We start from the raw sequence: 12,738 nt of genomic DNA, 5'->3' as shown, positions 1-12,738 counted from the left end.
AGAAAAAGAGCATTGATTTGTGCTACAGCAGCTGCAAAATTACAGTCACAACAGAAGCCATGCAAGGGAGCCAGGACTTCAGGGAAGGCAGCATCTTTCATTCAAGTAGCTGATTTAGCAACAGTGCTTTCAGTGTTTGTGGCTTACAGGCATGCAAGTTGTCCTAGTCCAAATCAGAAATATTCAAATTAACTGCAGGTTTAGGGTGACTGCTCAGAGCTTAATTTAAACTAGACAATTTGAGGAAAGTCTGGTTTATGTATTAGCCATTTCTAACGAGTGTAAACTACAACTTGCTTATTAGTATCTTACATCACCTGGCTCATCCAGCTTTGAGGCCTCTGTGCTTCCTTAAGCCAGGAGCATCTGGCTTGTTCTAGAAGGAATAATCAGGAAAAGAGTAAGACAATGCCCCTACTCCATTCCAGAGGAGACAACAGAACAATAGCTGAGCCATCAGTTCTAAGGAAGGAAAGTACTTTGGTCAGGCTTTATTCAACCAGATGCAAATGGAGCCTAAAATCCCAAACTACTCAGCACCTCCCTTCTGAGATAAGGGAGATGGAACTACAAAGGAATGCAACCAGACACTGAGGTTTCAGGCAAAGTGGGTGGGCTAGTTTAGGGATGTTTTTCCCCCTCTGATGACTCAATCCCTCACTAGAGCCTGCACTTCCAAAGGTATAACCACAGCCATTTTCCCATATGGCATATAACACCTTTTCTTTTTATAGATACTACTCCAGTGGTCTCCTTGCAGTTGCTGAGACCACAGAAAATAAAAAGAGTGGCTTATCTTGACTATGGTGAGACACAGGAACAGGTTGCCCACAGAAGTCGTGGCTGCTCCATCCCCAGAAGTGTTCAAGGTCAAGTTGGATGGGGTTTTGAGCAACCTGATCTAGTGGAAGGTGTCCCTGTCCATGGTAGGGGGATTGGAACAGGATGAGCCTTAACGTCCTTTCCAATTCAAACCATTCTGTGATATCTTGATGTCTGTGTCACAGGCTCAAGATCTTTCAGATGACCAGATTTCCTGACAGCATCTTCCTTTAATGTTGTTGCTGTGTTAGGTTTTAAATCTTTCCTCAGCACACTAATTTGTCCACCCTAATGTGTCCTGCCTTGCCCAGTGCTCTTCCCTGGCTGGGGTGAGGGTGGGTGGGGCAGCACTTGGGGAAAAACAACAGAAACTGGAAAAAATGTCTTCAGGATGGTTAAGCCAAAAGCAACCATAAAGGTGTCATTATGGAGCCTACCTAGAGATTTAAAACAATGTATCAGATAAGGCAGCCTAGGTGAGGTACATACCCGGCTTCAGGGCTGCTGAGAAAGCAATGGGAAAGCAGGGAGGGTCTGCTCAGCCTGAAACAAAAGAAGAGTCTCCAAGAAAGGGCAGGGCAAGGTGGATCTAGGAGGTTGTCCCACACAAAAGAAGCCTACTGGAAAAAGAAAGATTACGGGGAAGCTGTATGCAGAGGCAGGGAAACTAATGAGCAAATATCTGAGGCTGCTTCTCCTTAACCATGTAGTCACAAACCTATCCAAGCTATCTGCAGAGGGGTTAACTTGAGGAACAGAAATAGGCATGCACATCTGCTATTTTCAAACAACTTACCCCCACTGCTATGTAACATTTTCTTTCAGAAAGCTGTGCTTGCAGTCACTTTAATCCACTTCTGTCACATCCCTACAGATGTGCTGACTTGGTTAGGAGCAGAGCCTGGCAGCAGTTATCCCAGGATCAACTGTGCAAGAGGGATATGTTGCAGAGTTGCACCCCAGGAGGGGTAATAGCCTGTTGAGCTCTGAAGCAGGCACAAGGTTCAGAAGCAGCAGTAGCATGGCATCTCTCATGAAACCAGAACACAGAATTCTGTGAGTCTTCACTTCTTCCTAAAGAAGCTGCATTGAGGCACTCCATTGTTTTCCATCTCTGCCCTTCCCTGGTGTTTTTCCCTCACATGCCAAGCTCCCAGGTTGTGCAAGCAGCTTCCTTTTGTTCCTTAATTCACATCAAAAGCATGTTTTCCTACTAGATGTGTCAATTCCCTGCAGTGCTAAACCTTTACAAGCACTGGGATCATCAAAATTCCCAACGATCAAAATGAGTGGTTTCACTGGATTATCTTTGCAGCTCACAGAGGCAGGCTTTGAACACTTGGTAAGGCTCGGTCCCTCCCAGTATCAGACACACATCATGCGTCTGCAGCACAGCCTGTATATCCAGGCCGAGTCGTCAGCGGTGCCACATCAAAATCAAGTGAATGTTTCAGGCTTACATTAAATATCCAAACACTTGTAATTTCTCCCTCTACGGTTTGGAATTCATGGTGCAAAGAAAACATTCCACAAATGACATATGCAAATTATAACCAAGAAACATTTCTCTTAGGACAGAAACACAAATGCAGAAATGATGGTGCTGGGAATCACCACATAGCCCCTGTTAGTGCTTGGCCCAAGTTTCCAACAACCAGTAACCACAACTATTTGTAAAGACTCTACAAACCAACAGCAACTGTTTCCAAAATAATGAGTATACCAATTTCCTTTCTTGGCCCTGTCTTTCCCACTTCCCAGCCACAAGCAGACTGTATTTGCACAGGGAATTAGAAGCCACCAACCAGAAAGGAAAAAAAAGGAAGTCTGTTGCTAGAATTTATTGCAAGATCGCCTTCAGGGAAGAAGAAATCCTGGTCCTGAAAAACAGCTGACAGTCCGACACTTACTGCTTCTTCCTAGTTCTGATTTTTCTTCGCTTCTGTCTGCACCTTTACCGCCTTTCCACCCTTTTTTACCTCCTGTTTGCTTTTCAGCTGAGGGACTTGAGCTCCGTTTCACCCAGCCTATCTTCAGCTCCGGTCCCAGCCTGCCTAGGGCCACCTGCTCAGTCACTCCTGCCTGTACACCAGGCCACAAGCATGTTGGCTGCTCAGCTTTCCACTCACTCTGTTGCTGCCAGACCCACTGCTGGCAGGGAGGGTCACTGCTGCCTGCAACACCCAGACTGCCAATTCCCCATCCCTCTTGGATGCTGCCAGTTGCAGAGCCGGTCAGAGCACAAAGGATGCTATCGGATCAGTTGTGCGGCTACACCCACTCCTTTCTCTCCACCTTCCCTTTCCTCTTGCCTTCTTCCCTGCTCTAGCACAGGGACCAGCTCCTCTCTGTCAGCAAGGTACATCACAGCACCAGCCTGTGGGAGCAGGGGGAACTACAAAAGTCGGTGTTAAACTGACATGAAACATCAACCCAGGAACTTGCTTGCACTGATGTCCTTTGCACATACAGGGCAATAGCGGGCTGTGTTTAGCTGTGCACGTCTGTGGGAAGAAGAGGGATCAGACAGAAGGCCTGGCTACAGCTCTTCCTCTATAACCCACTTTGTCCAACCAGGGAAAACCAGCCATACTACAGCATAAGCAAATACATTGAAAAGTGAGGCCAGGGCAGCAAATAGTCTGCTACATTTGCTCAGCTAGGCAGAAACAAAAGCCAGGCTTGCACTATTTGCTATACACAGCAAATTAGTGCTCAGCGACTCTTTTTTGGGATGCTGAAGGGGAAGGGTTTTCCTGGATACTTAACTTGTTAAAGCATTGCCAGATCTGCAGAAATAATTTACTCCTGATGGACACAGTACTGACGAGTTTCACAACCTGCCAGACACAGAGGGAAAAGCCCTGAATAAATCACAACAAATGAAAATATTGTTAGCAGTTTCATAATTTAATGAAAAAGTACTTGTAAAAAGGGGACATCTGAAAAAGACCGAGTCCATCTTGGAAAATTGAATATATATATATTTATATATATAAAACAAAATGCAAAAACACAAAAAAAAATTGACAAATAAAGTTAAGAGGTAATACTTCAAACAGTTAGCCACCGAACGCACAATAAAAACTAGCAAATGCACTTTGGGGACAATACTTGAGAACTACATAACCAAGGGCTCCTTCATATGTCTATTAAGATCATGTAAAAATTAGCAAAACCATTGCCCAGTCTGGAAACAACTGAATTGATAACCCTAGAAGAGCAGAAACGCTGAGTTTTGCTAAAGCACCATTTTCCCTCTCTTCTGTCATATGCTTCCAGCCACAAAATAATATGAACACTTTGCTGACCTCCCAGGTAAGTGTTCCCAATAAAAGCTTCGTAAAATTTCAAGACCAGTGAGAGAGGATTACTAATAAATATTGAAGGAGAACTAAGAGAATCAGAACCAGAATACAAATGAATAGATATTTGTTTACTTTTTCTGAATGACCCATGGCTTAGAACACAAAGCATTTCCCATTAAAATAAAATATGTGGAAACCTAAAATGCTACTGCATATTTACACCAAATGAAATAATTTTGAAGATACAGCTCTAGAAAGATCAATTACACAAATATACATAAAATCAAAAAGTAAAAAAAAAAATCAAGATGCATGAAGAGCAGGTTTGCCAAGTATACTTTTTTTTTTATTATTTCACTACTGAAGAGTCCTCCAGCCCCTGACCTGCTAGTCCTATTGCAACTAGGGAGATTTCAAAGTTTAAAACAAATCTGAAAATGTTGTTGCCATTTCCCAAGCTAAAAGCAATAAATTAAAACCATGAAGAAAAACAAGTTGCTGTTTGGATTCTGCATAGTCATCTTCACGCTGGGTGGGGAACACCTTTTGTTTCCAGACAAAATTGAACCCTCAACAGAAAGGAGCTGTATGACATGCCCTATACAACTTATGGGCCATTTCAGCCAGTGATGTGGGGACAGAGGATGTTGCGTATTTATGAAATGTACAGCATTTCAGAGAAAAACAGTGCAGTTACTTCGTTGATCAACACAACATCATCTGGAAAACAAGAAGTTAGTTTGCATTTAAAGAAAAATCCCCTGTCATTGAAACAAACAGAAAGGGATTCTCTTCCCTTCTCGCTTCCTCAATACTGGCTGAACTTCAGTCACTATTTAACAATTGCTGATTTTAAAGGACACACTAAAAATGTGTTAGACTGGGAAACAGCAACTGATCCAGAGGTTGAAAAGCAGCTTAATAAAATAGTAGATTTTCAGCAATTAAAAAACTCATACTCCAAATGTTGATTGGCTAAAATTTTACAGACCTAGATGCCAGAAGGCTCCTATGCCTGTGTTCAGGCAACTAGGGTTGAAAATTTGCAGCTGCAAAAAAAATTCAGCCAAAATTATTTCAAATTCAGCCAACTTTAAAAATACCAGGTAAAAACACCTCTGGATATGAAATCTCAGTTTCAAGAGGAACCTGGCATCACCGGTGATTGCCTAAATGTAAGTGTCAAATAGCATTTTTCTTTGAAGTAGTACATCTACTTTTGTAAACACTATCCACAAAATTAGCCATCTGTACTTGTTAGCTGGGTAAAATATTTACAAGTGCATCCCACAACAAGCAACTATGTACAGAGATTAAAAAAACTGAAGTACTAGAAGTTTTATATTTACAAAATAAGCAAGTTATTGTGAAGAGAAACAAAACCTTCAGCAAAAGCAGGGAACGGGGGCATGTCTAGAGGTCAGCAAGTTTGGCAGCGCCAGCGACGCCTGCTTCCACCCTCTGCAAGGAGCCTGCAAATGCCACTGCAGTTCAAAGCTCCTGCAGAAGGGGATCGTCACTTAGTAGTCACTTAGGGCCTGATCCAGCAGAGCACACCAGCATATGCTCGGAGATCTGAGCACAATGGTTCCCGGGGAAACCAGCAGGACTTTTCAGATGCTTAACTTCCTAACACATCCACAAGTGCATTGCTGGATCAAAGCCATGCTGCAGGTGCTGTAAGAATGCAGTTTCAGTGTCTCCGTTTGCAGTCTCTTGCAACAAATTAGAGCAATGCAAGGACTTCTTTAAAATCTGTCCACCATCACAACACTGACTTCACACGAACACGTTGCCTCGCACATAAGCTGGCAAGGGGGAAGCGGTTTCCTGAATTTATGCAAAGATTAACCACTTCGTGCTCTCCCAGATGTTACCCTCTAGTAAAACACACGATTTCCACGTGACTTTGTGGACAACTGAGCTAACCTTGCGAAGACTGCAAACCAATTCACAGTTGAACAAAACTACTCTGATTTCTCTCCCCTCCCCCCATCCCCTACTGCAGCTCTTCCTAACATAGGTCCTAGAATATTTTCTGGAACCTTTTGATAACGAGCTTTGCACTGGTACACGGGACTACATAAAGGCTGAATTACCCCGTGGGGGCTTCTAATCACCTTTGTACCGAACTGTGAGAAATCATATTCTTTTTGTTTCTATTGTGACAATCTCTTCCAAAGTCCTTACTTGGGCTTTCTCTCTCTGAGCTACTTCGTCTTAACCTCACTTGCTCTTTGTTTTCATCACTTTCTGCTTCAGAGTCACTCAGCTCTAAGTCAGGACAGTACCCATCGTTGTCCTGGTATGGAGCACCTTCAAGTGTCTGCTTGCTCCACAAGCGATCTTTTGTTGCAAGTCTTCTTGTTGGCTTTTCACAGCACCGGAGATCTTCCGTGGTCCTCACTAGACTATTGGTAGCCTCTTTAAAGGACCGGCTAAAATGTTCTATGGTGGATTTTCTGAAACCGCTCTGGCTGGCCAAGTGAGCTGTGAGCATGGACTCTTGTTCATAGGGTGTCTGGCTGGAGCTGTCTCTCTGGCTCACGTCTCCAGCCCTGCCCATCAGACCATTGGACTTGGCCATCAGCCTTGAGTTCTCCTGCTGCACCCGCCCATTCCCAATGGAAGACTGTCCATGCAAAGCAGCCTGGAGCGCTAAAGGCTTCCCGGACGGCTGACTCCGGTGAAACTCCATCATCTGCGCGGGGCCAGAATCCTTTGCCTCACTCCGAGGCTTGCCGATCCCTGCCAGCAACCCATTACTTCTGCTGTCGTGCTGATACCTGGTGTAAGATTTTGCTTTAATTTCAAATGATTCCTTTGACATCGGCACACTCCGTTTGCTGTAAACAGTACTGTTGTTTTCAGGAGAAAGCGGTCTGTTGCCAGGCTTCAGTGAGTTATTTTTGCAATCTCCTAATGCTGATTTGGGCATTTTTAACTTTAGGGTGATCCTGGGAGGTGGATAGAACAGTGTGTTCTCTAGTGCACTTGTCAGGGTATGGCCTACAGGAGAAAGAGACGAGGGAGCAGGGAAAAAAAAAAGGCATTTTTAAAATGGGTAATTTGGTTTTTTATCCATAACAAGTTTTATAGTCCATTATAGGGTCATGCAACAGTAAGAAGCATTTGCAAACAATTAGTGTGAAATGATTTTAGGACATTAAAGAGAAGCTGGGATAACGAAAACTGTACCAAATTAACCACCACTTTGGAATTTAGGTAAGCATTTAAGCATTTCCATTAAAAACAATGACGTGCCCTTTTTACAGGGCTTTCAGCCAGTGAATTGAACTAGTTTTGAGATATGACTGAAGTAGTTCCAACAAAGCTGTAAAAAAGGTTCATATTCAGTTTTGGATGAACAAAAAACGATGCTTCAAACAGAGTTTCAATTTGGATTGAGTTCAACTCTCTGCTTTGTATTATAAAATTCTCTATGCTTGAAAAGTCTTTTCACCCCAATATATTAGTTGTTATGATACTATACACATATGGCACCCATTGCAAAGTAGTTATCAAGCTTTTCTAATAATCATTAAAAAAATCACTTGTGTTTGTAAAGACATAAAATAAATTCAGTAGATATTTCTACTAAAATACATTAACACAAAATCAAAGTGCTTCAGAGTACTGCTGCTTCCACAGCACACTAGTCTTATTTAAAACAGGTCAAAAAACCTATCTTATCAGTATTAATGAAACCTATCCATGTTTCAGGGGTAGAGAAAAAAAGCACAAAGACTTCATCCTAAACTAGTCATTAAAAATACAATATGTTTTTTGACAGACCAGAGAGATCTTAACTTGGCATAGAAAAATAGCTGCCCTCCCTATTAAAAATCCCACAGTAATTACACTGTAATGCATACTCTCCTCTTTCGAAATGTGCTCCTTATTTCAAAAAGTTGCTATAGAAGTGAAGGGCAGAATGGGGTTTGGCACCTCAGCATTCCTAAACAGTTACTAGTCACTATTAATAACAAGAGTACTTAAACTCTTTTTGAAGGAAGGAGAGCAACTGCAGATGGTAAGCTAAGAAATGCCTCTTTGTGCTGCTCGTGAGGCACCACGAGAACAGCAGTGATTCCTATCAGTCACTCTTCTCTCTTGCCTGAAGGAAACAACTTCTGACAGCAAGAAAAAAAAGCTTTCTCAGCTGGAGAACCAAGTACCAGTGCAGAGCTTGTTGTGGGGAACCAGTGCCATAGACCAGCAGCCCAAGGAAGCAAAAAGAGATCATCACCAGTTCCTTTCTGCTATCTGGATACCACAGTGATTAATAAGCAATAGGCATATACTGGGAACAGCCATAAAATAAAGAAATATTCAAGTAAATATTTTAAGAGATTAAAGAGTTCTCTGTGAGTTCTTACTTCCATTGATTGTGTACTTGAAGAAAGTTTTTCAAGGCAGTTTTATGTGTTAAAAACACTAAGCAGGAACACACAGAGAACACACTGTTTTAGTTTAAATACATGCAGAATTTGTAAATATTTTACATTTATATGATTACCTGCAGCGATTTCCTGATTAATGAGTTGGACTTGCAAATTGAAGACCTGTTCATGTACTTTACTGTGGGACAACTTCAGTTTCTCTCTCCTGCTTACCATGTAGCAGAGATTTCTTACCTACGGAGGAATAACAGGAGACTTAATAGGCCATAAGAAAATAAACCCTGACATAATTTAAAAAGTATATCATAAACAGAATCAAAACAACAGTATGTGCAAAAATCCCTTGGCAAAGTTCTTGTGGATATTACTGAACATACATAACTATCAATTTTGAAAAAAAATCCTTTTTTTTTTTTTTTAATTGTCAATTCAATGTATGCCTTGAATACATTTCACAAGACAACAGAATATATTTTCATTTTGGCTGACCCATTTAACAGTTTCTTTCTGGACTCCATTGAATTGACTCATAAGGTTCAACAAGGCCAAACGCAAGGTCCTGTTTCTGGGTCAGGGCAATACCCAGGATCGGTGTGGGCTGGGGGATGAATGGATAGGGAGCAGCCCTGAGGAGAAAGACCTGGGGGACAATGGTCAGTAAAAAATTGGACAGGACCCATCAATGTGCACTTGCAACTCAGAACTACAGCAAAAGCAGCATGGGAGAAGGTCAAGGGAGGTGATTCTGCCCCTCTGCTCTGCTCTGCTGACACTCCATCCGTAGCCCTGCATCCAGCTCTGGCATTTCCAGCACAAGACACGGATCTGTTGGAGCAGGTCCAGAGGAGGGCCACAAAAATAGTTAGAGGGCTGGAACTTCTCTCTTCTGAAGACTGAGAGAGCTGGGGTTGTTAAGCCTGGAGAAGAGAAGGCTCTGGGGAGACCTTACTGCAGCTTCTCAATATATGAAAAGGGATTATAAGAAAGAGAAAACAGATTCTGTAGTGACAGAGAAAGGGGCAATGCTTTTAAACTGAAGGAAAGTAGGTTTAGATTGGGCATAAGGAAGACATTTTTTACAGTGAACATGGTGAGGCACTGGAACAGCTTGCCCAGAGAAGTTGTGGGAGCCTCATCTCTGGAAGTGGTCAAGACTGGATGTGGCTTTGAGCAACCTGGTCTAGTGGAAGGTATCCCTGCCCAAGGCAGGGGGTTGGAACTAGATGGTCTTCAAGGTCCCTTCCAACCCAAACCATTCTGTGATTCAGTTCCATGTAATTCTACTTTTTCTATTTGTTTGAGTTAATAGCAACATTTTCACCTAATGTAATCAGAATAGGAAGAGGCACTGAAAATTCTTGATAAACACCTAAAAGTCCTTTCAAAACAGAGAAACAGTGTAGGGGTTGGTTCAAAGGTATCTGTCAAATGTACCTTACCCAGCATTCAGTTCCACCTGTTCAAAACTGGTACCTCTCCACCCCAAAACAAAATTCCAAGATCCCCAAATTTATATTTATCCCAAAATAAAACAGAGTAGAAAATCTTATAGCATGGGAAGTTCAAAAACTTTGAGACAGGCATTTCAAAATGTGAATCACCTCCATAAGTACATCAATTTCAACAAAATTCGATGCAAAGCAAACATTTATCAAACAAAAGCCTGAAATGGTCTCTTGAAAAACAAAAAACAACCCACCCCAAAATACCAACCCTCCATCTGAAGCACGGGTTTTAATTCTTTTTTAAAATAAGGTTCCATATCCAAACTAGTCCTGGAAAAGATCTGAGATTGATTATGACTAGATTCAAGACAACAGTTACACTGACAAGTACAAATCTTGGCTCCAACACTCATCTCCCTGTATTTTCATTTTGTTCTCTCCCCAATACTGTTTCCCCTTTTTCTTACAACACTATTACCTCTCTCCTGCTTTTGCTACCCCTCCTCTCATCAAATTTAGTACATCTATTTTATTTTTTACATTTCCTACCTATCTCTAAGCACTTGAAAACTGCAGCTGACCACTACCCAACAGGCCAACCTAATTGGCAGCCTCCAAGTGGTAACAAGTCTGGCTTCCTCCTCCATCAGCTGCCAGAAAAATGCACTCTGTATACCTTCCTAATAATCTCTGCTCTGATTTTTGCTGATGGATTCCTTTTTTCCAAACTACTGTCTAGCTGGCAATCTGGTAAGAGCCCAGCTAGCTACTGATGAAAAATAATTTCCTTTACCTCCTTCTCAGTAAAGCCACGAGCAGTGGCAGACACAGAGGGTTATGTTAAGACCGCTAATTCGCTCTAGGACCTAAGGCAGCTACATGCAGTGAGAACATCTAGGTCTAGAGGGCAATGAGTTACTCAGTCTGCCTGCTACCTGGGACAACCTGACACCAGAGGAAGAGATGTGACTAAGACTCCTGAATCAGATGTCATGGGAAGTGGTACGAGTACAGGTCCAGCATTCTGCTTCTGCATGTGTGGAGCCAAAAAGTCCCCATGGAATTTAAGCACCTAGGATATCACCTACTTGACTCCAAACCATGCAGGCAAATGCTGAAAAACCTCATTTTTTTTTAAACATTTACACAATTCAAGTTGAAATCAGAGAGTCAATTACTAAATATGTACATTGTGCACAGAAACATGCATTTTAAAATACATAAAGGAATAACCTCTAAGCAAGTCAGGAAGCACTGAATCTCTCACTGGACTGAGAGAGGACAACTTCTGAAAATCTGCAGCAGGCAGTGCAGCATATCAAAAGATTGAAATTGAAGGCCTTACTTTTTTTTTAATCTTTTAAATAGTTATTTTTAAAATCATCTCCCTTTGCTTTCCCCGCTCCCACTTTCATCCACAAAGACCTTGCTCACCTGCAAATAGTTTTTCAAAACTTTACCAGTTAAATTCTTACCCTCTCTAGGTCCTGCCTCAAATGCATGAACATCCTCATGCGAGTATGAATGCTATCTTCTTTTGGCTGCACCAAGCCATTTTCTTCGTCCTCCTTGGGAGGAAACAATGGTTTGTTAAAGTTACTTTTTCGCTTTAATTTCCAGTAATTGTAGATGAAATCTACAGCAAGTTTAGGAAGGCCCAGCTCTGCTGCAACATCCTCCACTTTAACTAATGAGTAAAATTCTTCTTCCAGCTCTCTGAGTTTTTGGGCTCGTAAACTCGTTTTCTCGCTCTCTGTTTGCTTCTGCTCTGACACGCTCTTGGGGTGCTCCTCAACATCAGGCAGCGAATTCTGTTTGTTCTTGCTGTGCTTTAGACAATATGACTTGAACTTGACCTCATCCCCATCATCCAGGATAGTCTTCATTTCTAAGCTATGCTCAAAGGCACAGGTGACATGAAAGGCAGTGATGCAGCTTTTCACGGAACACTGCAGACAAAATAAAACAAAAGACCTCAGTTACTAACAGAAAAACAACAAACCAGAAAAGAAGGACATAATTATCTTAATTACATGAAAGTCCATCCCTACAAAACCCTATTTTCTACGCAGTCTTAAAAATATCTGTTGATATCTTTGAAGTTGGCTTCACCCGATTTAGTATTTTCTTGTTCGCAAAGTGTTCAACAGAAGGAATTTTCTGTCCATCTCTGATGCACACAGTAGTGGTTCTTAGACATCTCAGTCTTATTGAAAGGAAGGCAACCCAGGCTAATTCCTAAATCTCTGTGCTAGTCAACTAATTTGATAGAAAAGAGCTATGAAGAAGTAGATATCTACTCAGTGGTCATCTGCATTGTAAAGCACCTCTGAACACTGGAAGAACAAAATGCAATACAAAAATTGCCCTTCTGACACAGACTTACCCTGCAGAGTCACTACAGGACAAGTACGTACCTGAATGCAAGCACCAGTTTTCAGTTTGCATAAACTACACACTAGAGCCCATCGACTTGGTGGAATGTGAGACACCTTTGTGATTGGCTCCATCCTTTCTGGGCAAGCAATACTAACCTGTAAACAAAAAAATCAGCATGGAAAACAGTTACCAAGACAATAAAAACAAGCAAGCAAGATACGTAGGAGCAGAATCATCTCTATTTCTGGGATGATGGGGGATCACAACAGTTGACTATACTGGAAGCTGAAGTGAGCTTGACTGGGAATGACTGGCAAAAAACCCCCACTGTGACTGGCCAGAGGCCCTATGTATCCTTGGCATAGATTACCTCTATGGTAA

General features: G+C 41.9%; 1 protein-coding gene across 7 annotated transcripts in view; it reads right to left on the bottom strand.

Moving 5' to 3' along the window:
• JADE3 (jade family PHD finger 3) overlaps positions 1-12,738 on the bottom strand; it is a 72,799-nt gene that overhangs the window by 3,660 nt on the left and 56,401 nt on the right. For 6 of the 7 annotated variants that reach the window (XM_039388802.1, XM_039388806.1, XM_027726360.2 and 3 more), the window contains 4 exons: positions 12,396-12,512; positions 11,454-11,927; positions 8,650-8,767; positions 3,712-7,139 (listed from right to left, as the gene is read on the bottom strand). In XM_039388802.1, the coding sequence (XP_039244736.1) occupies positions 6,247-7,139; positions 8,650-8,767; positions 11,454-11,927; positions 12,396-12,512 (1,602 nt within the window). In that variant the 3' untranslated portion in view covers positions 3,712-6,246. Of the gene's footprint in view, positions 1-3,711; positions 7,140-8,649; positions 8,768-11,453; positions 11,928-12,395; positions 12,513-12,738 lie in introns of those variants that run through there. The other variant, XM_039388807.1, reaches the window with a different exon arrangement.

Source organism: Pipra filicauda, unplaced genomic scaffold (assembly GCF_003945595.2).
Source record: "Pipra filicauda isolate LSUMZ 115617 unplaced genomic scaffold, ASM394559v2 scaffold68_size4259465_pilon, whole genome shotgun sequence".
NCBI lineage: Eukaryota > Metazoa > Chordata > Aves > Passeriformes > Pipridae > Pipra > Pipra filicauda.
This window is presented reverse-complemented; position numbering and strand designations above follow the sequence as displayed.